The sequence below is a fragment of the Apis laboriosa genome, unplaced genomic scaffold (assembly GCF_014066325.1).
Source record: "Apis laboriosa isolate Shangri-la unplaced genomic scaffold, ASM1406632v1 scaffold9_cov152, whole genome shotgun sequence".
NCBI classification, from domain to species: domain Eukaryota; kingdom Metazoa; phylum Arthropoda; class Insecta; order Hymenoptera; family Apidae; genus Apis; species Apis laboriosa.
The window spans coordinates 1,535,560-1,548,447 of NW_025224966.1; the positions used below are offsets into that span (position 1 = coordinate 1,535,560).

The window sequence follows — 12,888 nt, forward strand, 5'->3', positions numbered from 1 at the left end:
TTCGAAATATCATCTCAAAATTCGTTTATTCTCAATAGAAAATTAACCTTACCAGGGCTATTCGGTTTTTGATGCAAAGGTGAAACAGGTGGTTGATGCGCGGGACCAGTCGGCGATATAGCTCCATCGCGATTAGGTGGAATTACCAATCTCGGAGGTGACGTAATATCCTCGGGAACGGTGGTTGTGTTCGAGGTGCAGGTATCTATCGATATAGGTTCTTTTCCCTCGACAGACGACTTGTTATTTTTTTCCAACGGCTATTCTCCAACGACACGAATATACGGTAAGAAGTGATTGTCAAATGAATCAAATTCGCTAATTAACATTTTATTATTGTATTTACCCCTTGAAGCTCGAGCAGATCTTGCACCTCTAAACTTTGATAAACTTGCTGCCTGTATTGTTGCGCTTGTGCCTTTTTCGCTTTTGCCTTGTCGTAATCTTCCAACGCTATGGCGTATTTCTTCTCCAATTCGTATTTCCCGAGACGTTCACCGGCTTTTCTTAAATTCTCCATCGCCACTTTCAGCTTCGAAGCGTATTCGAATCTCTCCTCTGAAAAATGCAGACAAAGTTTAAACGTAACGCTCGTACAATTCCTCCAAACTCACCCTCCACGGCCTGCAACTTTTTCGCTTCCATCTGCCTTATGATTTTGGCCACCTCGCGGTCCACGTACATCTCGAACGCCAAATCGTCGTAGGGGGACGTGTAATGCGGATTGTACGGCGCATCTCCTTGACCGGTCAGCTCTTGCCCGTAAGGCTCGCCCAGAATATTAATAGCGATAAGGCCGACCTACGAATTTTAAAATTTCAAATTGCATCATCTCTTTAATATTCGCCGTTGTTGCGTTGTCGTGGGATACCTGTTGATAAACATTGTGCGCGTTACTGTGCGGTTTGTGAAGTCTCAGTTTAAGCGAGACCGCCTCCGTTTCCGGGAGAGCAACGCTCTTCAACTCTCTACTTTTGTACATGGTCGAGGCGTTATCGGACAACGTGATGTAACCCAAATAGCTAAACTCTGTCGTCACAGAGGCATTCTCCTCTCTCGAAGTCCAAATCTCAAGTTTTTCAGCTGCAAGCAATTTTTATTATTTTCAAATAGAATAGACTCTGCCTCTCTTTTAACACATTGTTTGGAGAAGAAGAAGAGGAAGAGGAAGGGAATTCCTAAAAAAATGAAAACGTTGGTATTGCACGTTGGGTATGGTATTCAACTATACCGGATTAAAATAAGAAACGAGGGTGAAGTGAGAAGGGCAAGAAAACGATCTAGCCTCGGGGAAACCGGGGCTCCCGTGCTAATTCGATTCTCATTGTTCACCGAATTGCTTTTCACGAATAATCACGAAACTTTCCACACTATATCGCGGCCATTAAATGAATTCTTGTGAAATGAATTTCGCGATAATAAACGAGAGAATGGAAAGTAGGACTTTTGTGAAAAAGCGGGTTATAGATTGTAACTTACGAATTAAATATTGATGAGCCAACACTTGTATTCTCGTAAGCTTCGTCGGGCCGTGTAGGCGTAGAATGAGTTCTTGGGGATATGTACATCTTCGTGAACTTTGCCAACCCCTTACCGTCGGCCCATGGACATTCAATTCTAACGAGGAGTGCCTGTCCTCTTCGCCTGCGAGACATTATTCGTTTAAACGTTTTTTGCAATTTAAATGTAGAAAAAAATCAATCAAACGTATTTTTAAAAAAAATCACAATTCTATCATTTATCATAAATATCGTATCATGAATGTTACGAGCGAATAATATTTTTTTTTTTTAGCTGCTCGAAGAATATTTTTTCCATCGGAATGTATTTCCGATTTTGTTACAAAAACTGTAACTTCGTTGCACGTTTTCTTTTCTTTTCTTCGTTTTATCTTCAAATCGTTCTTACTTTGCGCGATTGCATTCTATTGTGGATAAAAATGGAAGAAGATTTCCACGTAATCGATAACATTGTGAAAATTATATTTTCAACGATGGACCATTAAAAATACTTCGTCACGCGATACCGTGCCTTGCTTCGCAAAATTATAATCACAACAATCGAAGAAACTTGTCAATGTGTCATATCACCGTGTAATATTTAATCGTTTGAAAGAAAAAAAAAAAAAAAAACTGGACACCGGTTACGTTTTTATTACGCTCGAGAGCGATACGTATGCAATCTTTAACGAGATGCGGTGAAGCACGTGTCGACTCGTTGTTATTAACTCGTTTTTTTTTTCCCCCCTCCTTCCTCTTAAAAACAGCAACTTCAAAATGAAAAAATTCTTTTTCCGTGTAGAAAGAGAGAAAAAAAAAATCGATGTCTCGCGTGCAAACAATTCCTTATATTTTTATATCCTTCCGACGAATTCTCTTTCCCAATACTACGTATGTGTGCGGTTCAATATTGCCAATCCTCGGAGAATCAGGAGAAATATACGCACAACTCGAGGTTATCGTCGTTCGATATACAATATTTCACAATCACAATCTGATGATCTCTTACTGGTTGCGTATACGACGTTGAATCCGATTTTTCGTGGCATGTCGGGGGATGACTTCCTAGTGGCGAAAACGGCGTATCGGAACTACATATACTTGAACAATACAAAGGCAATAAAAAAAAAATGTGTACAACAGGAGAAGGGGAGATGAAGAAAATGTCAAAATCTAAAAGGCACAGCCATTTGAAAGCTCGATAAGGGGGAGCTTGCAAGTTTCACCCCGGCGCGTAAGCAACGCCACTTGCACGTCTGGCCGCGGCGAAGCTTGCGACAGAACTGACATAACTGCACCCGTTCCACGAACGGACAAACTCTGATCTCGGGACCTCGAGCATTTTTGCCCGTTGGAACGGAGATACTTTTCGCAAAAAGAGACATTTTTTATCGAGAAATAAAAAAAAAAAAAAAAAAAAAGAAAATGATCGATCGAGGAGCAAGCACAACGATTCCGTAGATTATTTTTTTTAAAAATAATTTCGACATTTTTCGAAGGGAATAATAAAATATTGGGTAGCATTTGTCGGTATTTTCGTCGTTAATTTTACGTTGTAAAAAAAAAAAATTGTTTCCATTTATTCGTAGAGAATAGATAAAAAAGAACGTATATGGATTAATTACGAAAGTTTATTTGTTATTATTGTATGATTGGATGTGTGATTGGAAAATTAGAATTTACAGAATCGTAGGAATATTTTTTCACATCTTGGCTAGTTTCCGTACATGGCACATTATGGCACCGTCTTGCATTCTGCTCAAGTCGAAATATAGACTGTAATTTCGTAATGGATCAATAAACGGAGGCTGTGTGACGTCAGAGGGTGCGGCGAGGGTGGAATCGCATGCTACAGAATCGTTATATGTGTACCGTCTCCGTCATTCACAACCACGTGTATGTATACACGTGTGTTTTCGTTTCGCACCAATGCATTTGCTCTTTATTATTAATTTATTAATATCGATAAAAAAATTTAAACTATAAGTATTTATTTAAAAAACATAATATACACTTTTTTTTCTTTACATATAATTTTTATACAGAAGGAATGTTATTTTTTTTAAATATATATTATATTATGTGGTGGCAAAAAGATATAGAAGACCTTTTGCAAATTGGAAAATTTCCGATCCTCCCAATTTCGATTCTCCATAAAGACGATCGACAAACGTAATTGGAACTTCTCCTATAGTGTATTTGAATTGTCTTGCTCTTACAATCATTTCCATCTGGAAGACATATCCTTTTGATATACAAGACTGTATAAGCTTTTCCAGTACATCTTTTTTATATAACCTATAATTTTAATAGTATAAGATTCATTTATTAATTATGGAATTTATATTATTTAATTTTAAATTACTTGCCTAAAACTTCCTGTCAAATCGCTTGCTCCTGGTCTCAACAAAAGTTGTGTTAAGAAATTTGCTCCTCTACTTATTAGTTTTCTTTTGAAATCCCATCCATAAACTCCTCCACCCTGTGCATATCTGGTGCCACTAACAATATCTAGATCAAGATATCTCTGTTGTTCTATCATTTTTGGTATAAATTTGGGCTATAAAAATAAAAATATAGATAATAAATAACAAATTCAATGTTATTCTTAAACTAAAGCGTTTCAAGACTATAAAGAGATAAATACATGATGAGACAAATCTGCATCCATAATGACAATGAAGTTTCCTGTAGCATGTTTAATCCCATGCATATAAGCTGTGCCCAGTCCAAGTTTTTTTTCTCTTGGTCTCAAAACAATTTTGTTCTCACCGTACACATTTTGCAGCTGTTTGGCCATATCCAATGTTCCATCTGGAGAACCATCGTCTATCACGATTATCTCATAATCCAGATCGCTAGAATGTTGCATATTTTCACTTGACTGATCAATCTTTTTGATTTCATATTTATAATTGTATAATTACACCATTTCAGGAGCAGTGATTTCATTCACATTTGAGGTTATGTTGCCACGATAATTACCTCTCATCCATATACTTGATAATAAGCCAAATAATTATAGGTAAATTTTCGATTTCGTTATAAGTTGGAAGTAAAATCGAATACTTGTCATTTTTCGTTAATTCTTTTATATCCTTTTTTGTCTGTTCTCTCTCGATCATGTTTGACACTAATTCGTGGCAAAGAGACGGACGAATCCTTCCTTATCAAGAGTCGCACTGACAAAACTCGTGCAATAATTCACACGAGTTTGGAAAATTTGTCAATAAAGTAGTCATATTTCGATGACGTTCCGGTATCGGTATTCTTTTACGTCACTACAAAACGGTACTTTCGATTTTCATTCATCGTAATCGTATGAATCATTCAAATATTTGAAAGTCTGAAGAATATAGAATTTCAATTATCAACGGAGAATATCATATATAAGATAGAATTAAATATAAAACAATTTTAAATATTGATTATATTATATTACAATTTTTACAATCTTTCAAATAGAAATTTTTTTATGAAAACTTTTATATACAATAACAAATTTTCTAAAATCTCTTTTTCTTTCGATAAGTAAAATCTTCTTCTTAATTCAAAAATTAATTCTTAATTCAAAAGGCGCCAGAAACATGCGTAAAAATGGAATAGTTTATTAAAACTGGGTCATTTATACGTGAAAAAATATTTTAAGAAAGTGAAATTTGGTAATGTGACAATACATAAACATAGAACAATTAGAATTAAAGAACTTGGTGCGAAAGTATAGCTTCCGTCGCGTGTGACAAAGGTCGACCAACCGGCGTCCCCACTACAATGAGAGGTAACAACGAATCACGACGTAGATTCCCCCACCATCGATCTCAAAGATCCCGTGGAGCAGCCGCTGTCCCGAAGCAAACGACGCTCCTCGCCGCACTCTTCGGTCGTCTACGGACCTAGAGTGTTCGTTCTATTCGTTGTACCGGTGTGGTCAGCGTGTATCTTTACGATTTGATCGTCGTGTCGTCGGTACGTAAACCGGTGAAAACGTTGTGTAAAAGATTGCACGTGTGAGTCACGTTCGAATTCGCCTATTTGAAATTTGCGTGCGATTATCGCAAAAGAAAGAGGCGAATTCGAAAAGATTTGTCGGTAATCAATCTTTCGAGGATTTGCGAAATCTTCCGTGGGTGTGTACGCGTGTGCATGTGTTCTGTGAACGTAGAGAGTGTGATTATCGCGGGTGATCATTTCCGATTGAAAGCTTCACTATTCTAGATAATATTCTCTTGCAACAACTCGTGATCGCAACAGCTCGCTGGCGTATCTTGGTAAAAGTTAGGTCGATGTACTCGGAGATTTGTTGCATCGAAAGAAACTGACAAGTCGATTGTCTCATCCCAAAATACAAAATAATCATAAGCGCAGAAACGAGAAAGACGCAGCACGCGATTCTTTTTCATTGCAATTACAAAACGATTCCACGTACGATCCACTGCAATTACAAAACGATTCAACGGATATTATTGGAAAATATTCATTGTTCGCGAATGATACATATTTTCGCGAATCTTTTCTCGACGCAAAAAAGACGAGATGTTTGCCGAAAGAAGATTAGACAAAAGTTTATCCGCATCGCGTGCAAGGGTGGTAACCTTAGTCAAAGTCAGATAGATATTGTGGATGGCCCAGATCTATCGGTCGTAGTATTAGTATTAACGTCAAGATTAATTATACGAACAATAACACGATGATATTAATTTATTCGTAATTTGTCTTCGCATCTGCATCTTTCAGTTGAGATTCGTGGTAATGAGAAGTACGAGAATAGTATTTCTGGTCCACATAGTGAGTTTTATAGGGGCGGGGGTGGGTTTTCCAGATTTAGCGAAGGCTGACGGAGAAGAATCGGGCAGGCTGGCAAGCAAGCGGACTGGTTCGGGCAAATACCAGCCAGCATGGCGTACGCTGCACGAGGGGTAGATTGGTCCGCTCCGCACCCTGCGATCAATAAACCCACCGAGAGGGAGCAGCTCCGTGACGAGTCGCACTACTCCGTGCTTCGCTGCTTCTCTCTCTCTCTCTCTCTCTCTCTCTCTCTCTTCCTTTCTCCATCCCATTTCTCCATCTCTCTTCCTCTTCTCCGTCCCTCTTCTTGCTTCTCTTCCGTCGTTCTCGTCTCTCCCGTTCACTTCTCTACCTAACCAACATGCTATCAACGATTCAGCACGTGCACGTTGTATCACCGGTGCTTTTGAAAAACGAGCGGCAACGTGTTCCAGGGATTATCACGAGCCGACGGATGCTAAAGGCTTCGTGCACTTTCAGTTTTCATGCATTGATTTCCTTTTTTTTCCCTCCTCCTCCTTTTTTCATGTTTTTTCTTCGTTTTCGGCCGCTTCGCTTTTTAACTTGCTTAAAACGTTGACGCGCACAGGCCTCGTAATTTCGTGGCGAAAAGGGCTTGGAGGAATCTTTTTCTCCAAGATCTTCATCCCAGATTCGAATAAGGCTCCATTCACGTCGTACACGCTTCTTTCTTTCTTTCTTTCTTTTTTTTTTTTTCTATTTCCGCCAAGATAAACACGTTTCTTTGATACGCATCGCACGTGCAAGATATCGGTCGTATGAGAATGTAAAGATAGAGGGAACTATCAAGTACGACCGATGACGTGTTCCGCTTCCGCTTAATGGCTTTGCACCGATCGCATGACAATCTCCGCGACGACCTCGAAAAAATTCGACGCGATCTCGTCGCATTGATGGATGAAGGAACAGCAACCAGTCGGCCTTGAACCGTGCAAAGGTCATTCGAATCAAAACGTATTCATCGATAGCGCGCGTATGAAATGAATACTAGCTTCTAATGCTCCTTTTCGAGGCGGAAAAAAAATTTTTAGATTTTTAATCCTTTTCTCTTCTCGAATTATATAACTGTACATAGGCGTGGCTGTTGCGATCGTGCACGTGACTCTAATTCTTTGGTGAATCGGTCAATTCAATTCAATTCAATCAAGTTCGCGTGTTTTTCTGTGGAATTAGGTGAGAATCAGTGCGATCAAGGAAGACAGGATCAGAATGTGGCTCGATCCTCCAGGAGGAGGGTGTAATATACCCACGTATCTAACGACGATGCTACTCTTGGCTGTTCTGGCAATGACGAACGGTGAGTCAACTAGTCGTTAAAAAAAAAAAAATAAAAGAAAAAAGAAAAAAAAAATATGAATAAAAATATCACTTGCAATGGTGAGCGATGACCGTGAATTCGATATCATTGGATGAGAGAATGGATCTCGATCGTGATGCAACAATGTCTCGGTTCGTGGAAGTGGTTGCGTTATTAAGATAAGGTCGTTAAAGATAAGGTCGAAAGCATACGCTACTGCGTTATATCTCGACCATCTAATCGTCTATGCATCGAACACATATAACACGCCGTGAGGTCAGCAGCTGACGCAGTTACTCATCTTTCGGATAGCACGTTCTTCGAAAAGAATTTATCCCATCAATGGAAAAAATGAATAGAGAAGAAAGAGACGCAACGAATTTTGCAATTGTCTTAAATTAATCCGAATTGATCGTGAAATTCGAGACTTTGAATCGTTTCTCACACTCGAAAGATATGTCCTTGATTTAATAATAATAGAATAAAAACAGCTTCCTCGTCACGTTTTCTCTTAGCAGATCGATACTGTTGCAACGAGAGAGTAGAAAGAATCAACATCCTCGTGTTTTTCTTTTTTTGTGACTCGAAAAAAGGAATTTCGTTCCCTTGGGGAATAATATAGGGCAGATGGGAAATCTAGCTAAACGGATGCGATCTCGCGTTGCTTCGTTTCGAATCCATGAGCTCGTGAAAGGTCCACGAGAGGCGTAGGTAGTAGGTAGAAACGGAGCACGGACTGCAGCTGCCGAAGAAAAGATCGAGAACGAGGGGAGAAGGAGGAAACGAAGGGAAAGGAACAGCTGCCGCTGTTCTAAGAACGGACACCCGTGCTCGAAAGAGAATCATAGCTGGTTCGAGTACCATGCTTCGCCAGGTGAATCCTTTGATTCAGTCGCGTTTTTTCTAACACGAGGCGGTGATTCGATGGACGTTGGCAAAGACTTTTTAATAAAACGCAGAAAGAAAAAGAAAGAAAGGAGAGATAAAAAGGTCGCGTTGTGGAGAAAGAAAAAAAGAAAAAAAAAAATGTTACGAAGCAGGAGAGTCAGCTTTCCTCCAAAAATAGTCTCAAGAACTAAATCGAAGAAACCAACGGAACCTGTACTTGACCTAAAAGTCGGATGCAAGATTCGGATGATAATTATTTTCGTCGATGCTTGATTTCTCTTGAAATGCCAATCAAAAGATTAATCTAATTGAAAAAGTAGTTAGTTAAAATAACTAATAAAATTTTCGAATAAAGTTACTTTAAATAATTACTTATTAAAATGCTTAAATAATATTTATTTGTATTTATTACATTCGATCCGTTTCTCGTATAATTTCGGACGTTTGGCATTACAATTACTTTCAACTATTATTGTGCTTTCAACGATAAATTATCGAAGTAATTTATGGAAATAATTTTATTCGTAACTTAACTATAAATTTTGCTCTTCATTGTTGTCAATCATTTCTTCGCGACACATTTATCGACACTCGTATTACGTGTCTCGATGAATTGAGTAGAGTCGAAAAAAAAACGATTTTCGACCGCGGAACTTAAAACTCTTTCCTCCTATTATTATTATGATCGTCACGATGTTTCGAGTTCCAACATGCGCGCATGCGTGGAAGAATAAGCGCGTGAATCACACGCGCATCATTTCCATCGTGCGAACGGGTACACGGCACACCGGTGTATATTATATGCTCGTATATATCTTTGTTGGAAATATATATTGGATTTAGCGTGTCCGAACGTGTTTCAAAGCTTGCCTATATATAGATTACAGAGCGGTTATCGACCGAGAAGAATCTCGTCTTTGATCGTGAACGCGTAACGCTGCAACTTAACGAAAAAACACTTTTACATCGAGTTTATCGGGTCACCGATCAATCTTTCTTTCATCCTCCTTTTCTCTTCTCCTTGTGCGCGAGTATAAAAGCAATTCGTTAATGAACAAGCTGTTCATTCACGTTACGACAAAAGCGTTTATTTTTCGCAAAAATATTTTTCTCCGTCCCACGTATAATATAAATCTAAACGACCGTTGCTATAGAAGTCTCGAATCGGATTAAGGGGATCACTTCGAAAAAACTAGTCAAGTAAATGCGCTTTGTCGAGGACTGGGTGAGCACAAGGATACAAAAAATTTCAGATAAAGGAGAAAAATTGGAAACACCTGTTCCTGCCTTCTGTGTCTGTGCAGCTCGTTCCCTCGGTTGGATCGGCGCGCGGATGCCTCGATAACCGGTTCTCCGTGACTTGGATTTTACACACCGACGCTGCGTTTATCCGTTCTCGCCTCGTCGTAAACGTGGCTATAAAATCGTACGCGATTACGAAAATGGAACAAGAGACTATTGTATAATCGGAAACACGCGGAAATCTCGTGCAACGAAATTTAAAATAAATACGAGTGAATTGGAGGATGTTTGATCGATCGAAGAGGGGGAGGAAGAAAGAGGGAAGAATTTATAGCACGAGTAACGCGTTAAGCGAGTTGGAACAACGAACGATGGATTTAGGCTAGGTAGATGACTCGAAATCTCCGAGGCGGAAAAGGAATCACGCATTGCCGTCTCCCTTATGGTCACGTGACGTTGATAGCATATTATTCAATAGCAGACCGGCAACCTGTTGTTCGCTGCAATTGGCGACGCGCCAATTGAACGTGGGTGTCGCGTATCCTGGCGCGGACGGATGATAAGCGAGGCTGAAAGACACGCAACAAAAGTTCCTTATGCCGTTGACAGTTTCGATTAATCGATCCCCTTCGGTGGCCGCGTTGCAAGTGGCACGGCGGAAGAGACGAGCTGGCGGAACGATCGAGATTGCCCCGCGTAATATCCAATGCGTTCTCCCGTTAAACTTGACCAGAGCTCTTCTCTCTCTTTTCCACAGTGGCTTGCGCCGAGGATGAATCCATGGGACCGGTATTCGTAAAGGAACCACCAAATCGAGTCGACTTCTCGAACGGAACCGGAGCTGTCGTCGAATGCCAGGCAAGAGGAAACCCCCAACCGGATATCATTTGGGTTCGTGCTGACGGAAGCGCTGTTGGGGATGTTCCTGGACTCAGACAGGTATCGCTTTATCTCTCTCGGAGGGAATTATAATTGCAAACGATTCCAAAGTATTTATTCCCTCTTCGTTACATCATCACTTTGTGCAATAACGATTAATTAACTTTCCGCCGTTCGAACGTTCACCCACGTGTCGTCGCGTGTCGCATCGAATCGTTTAATTGCTCGACGACTCGAAAGATCGATCTATTAATTCTTTAACGATTCTTTGTGCAGGTCTTACCGAACGGAAATTTGGTCTTCCCCCCTTTCCGCGCCGAGGATTACCGTCAAGAGGTTCATGCTCAGGTTTACAGCTGTCTGGCGCGTTCCCCAGCAGGTTCAGTTCACAGCCGAGATGTTAACGTGAGAGCCGGTAAGTGGTTGTCCTTTTCTCCTCCGAAGTTACGGCGGGAAGTCATCGCCGTCGCCTGGCCATCTGTCACTTTTCTTACGAGACAATGAAGCGAAAGGCTTAAACCACGATATATATATATATATATATATATATATATATATAAAACGATATATATATAAAAAAAAAAAAACGAAAGCGTCTTGCCGTTGTCAAAGAACAAGTAACAACAAAGAGAAAAATTGCAAAAAAATAATCAAATATTTCTTTTTTTAATCTTCTTCCAAATATTTTTCTTAGAAAAGATGAATTTATCAGTGGGAATCTTTTATCGAAATATCCTTCCGTTTAATTTTAAAAAATTGAATCGAAAGACAATGGTACGACGGGAAGGATTGGCCAGGCGACGGGACACCTTAAAAACCCGTTTTCTTTCCAGCTGTTTAGAACAGCGAACGAGCGACGAATACTTTCGAACTTTTGGGTCGATACTTTGCAATACGTATCGCGACACGTACGGTGAGCAATATCATCAGCGGCAATTATCGCACAATATTTCCTGTGCAACGGATTCGGATTCGAAAATTAGCGCAGGCGTACCTTTCACGACGAGTAATCGCTGCCGCCGCCGTTATTTCTGTTATTATTTATCTTCGCAAGAAGATTCGCCCCCTCGTCGGTCTCTGCTACCCCCCCCCCCTTCAACGATTTCACCTCCTTCGATCTCTCTCTCTCCGATCTCCGTTCTCTGCACCATGTGAAAATTCGTAATTCCACGATAATGTGATACGGTAATTGACCCAGTTACAGCACTTACGAGGGGCGCGAGTATTAGCAGAGCGCCGTGGAGTGATAATTCTAAATAGGAGGGGAGGAGGGGGGGGGGGGAGGAAAAAAACGGAGAGGCCGGAGGGCGGCGTTTACTCTCTCGCCACACTTTTGATCGTTCGTTTTTTTTTTTTTTTTTTTTNAACTGAAATCATTGTCGCAGTGGTGGCGCAATACTACGACACGGACGTGAACAAGGAATACGCGATCCGTGGGAACAGTGCAATTTTGAAGTGCGTCGTTCCGTCGTTCGTCGCCGATTTCGTCAAGGTTTTGTCCTGGCATACCGATCAGGGAGAGGAGTTCGTGCCCGGCGACGATTACGGTAGACGGATCATCGCTCGCGTCATCCATCTTTTCCCGACATTTTCGTCGTCGCGCTCGTCGAGCAGATCGTTTCCGATTTTTCCACCGCGAAAAAAGCTCTCGTGTAATCGATGCACGCGATATATATACCGGTCTCGTTAACGTTTCTCCTTACTCCAGCTCGTTATTTCAATCGGGAGGGTGAAGCGTGGTGGCCCAAATAATTGGAGCGCATCGTCGACATCGACGTCGACGTCAGAGAGACGTTCCTCTCCCCCCCTCTCTATACTCTCTTACGCCCTTCGCTTCGCTTTCTCCTCTCCCCTCCCCTAGTCCTCGGAGTGACTGGCGTTATAGTTTTCTCTGTGCCCGCACATGCGTGGAATACGGGCGCGCATACACAGAGTCAAAGACGACGCTCGTTCGACGCCGCTCTCCTCCTGAATTCCAAACCTTCTTCTCCAACGGCTCTCGCGGCTGCGGTGTAAGATGCCAGGGGCCGACGAATCGATCTGCTCGACGAGCGCACCGCACCTCGGCTAAGAATACGTCACCATTACGGGAAGCTGTCGTCAACGTCGTGCGTTACAACTCGTCTCGTTCGCCTGTCTACATACGTTACACGTATATTACGTCATCGATGGAAACCGCATATCGAGACGCATATATATATATATATATATACAGGAAACAATGATGATGATCGATAATGCCACGGTTAATTTCAGATTTCGCACGGCTCGCGTAGT

At 41.0% G+C, this 12,888-nt stretch overlaps 3 protein-coding genes across 35 annotated transcripts in view; 1 reads left to right on the forward strand and 2 right to left on the reverse strand.

Annotated features, from left to right (window-relative positions):
• Nucleotides 1–2,747, reverse strand: part of LOC122719743 (centrosomal protein of 104 kDa) — a 5,785-nt gene extending 3,038 nt beyond the window's left edge. For 2 of the 3 annotated variants that reach the window (XM_043945863.1, XM_043945862.1), the window contains exons 1-6: nucleotides 2,509–2,747; nucleotides 1,480–1,644; nucleotides 872–1,083; nucleotides 615–801; nucleotides 347–558; nucleotides 53–260 (exon numbers count right to left, since the gene is read on the reverse strand). In XM_043945863.1, the coding sequence (XP_043801798.1) occupies nucleotides 53–260; nucleotides 347–558; nucleotides 615–801; nucleotides 872–1,083; nucleotides 1,480–1,644; nucleotides 2,509–2,548 (1,024 nt within the window). In that variant the 5' untranslated portion in view covers nucleotides 2,549–2,747. Of the gene's footprint in view, nucleotides 1–52; nucleotides 261–346; nucleotides 559–614; nucleotides 802–871; nucleotides 1,084–1,479; nucleotides 1,645–1,908; nucleotides 2,032–2,508 lie in introns of those variants that run through there. The other variant, XM_043945864.1, reaches the window with a different exon arrangement.
• Nucleotides 2,748–3,473: 726 nt separating this feature from the next.
• LOC122719786 (dolichol-phosphate mannosyltransferase subunit 1) lies at nucleotides 3,474–4,845 on the reverse strand. Its single transcript, XM_043945939.1, has 4 exons — nucleotides 4,485–4,845; nucleotides 4,147–4,357; nucleotides 3,869–4,059; nucleotides 3,474–3,797 (listed from the first exon to the last, which is right to left on the reverse strand). Exons 1-4 carry the CDS (start codon nucleotides 4,622–4,624, stop codon nucleotides 3,578–3,580), a joined length of 762 nt encoding a protein of 253 aa, XP_043801874.1. The 5' UTR covers nucleotides 4,625–4,845; the 3' UTR covers nucleotides 3,474–3,577.
• Nucleotides 4,846–5,387: 542 nt separating this feature from the next.
• The window catches only part of LOC122719735 (Down syndrome cell adhesion molecule-like protein Dscam2), a 67,549-nt gene continuing 60,048 nt past the window's right edge, over nucleotides 5,388–12,888 (forward strand). For 30 of the 31 annotated variants that reach the window (XM_043945821.1, XM_043945818.1, XM_043945832.1 and 27 more), the window contains exons 1-4: nucleotides 5,388–5,465; nucleotides 7,479–7,602; nucleotides 10,490–10,671; nucleotides 10,888–11,026. In XM_043945821.1, coding sequence (XP_043801756.1) covers nucleotides 7,515–7,602; nucleotides 10,490–10,671; nucleotides 10,888–11,026 — 409 coding nt within the window. In that variant the 5' untranslated portion in view covers nucleotides 5,388–5,465; nucleotides 7,479–7,514. Of the gene's footprint in view, nucleotides 5,466–7,478; nucleotides 7,603–10,489; nucleotides 10,672–10,887; nucleotides 11,027–11,996; nucleotides 12,159–12,888 lie in introns of all 31 variants that reach the window. The other variant, XM_043945820.1, reaches the window with a different exon arrangement.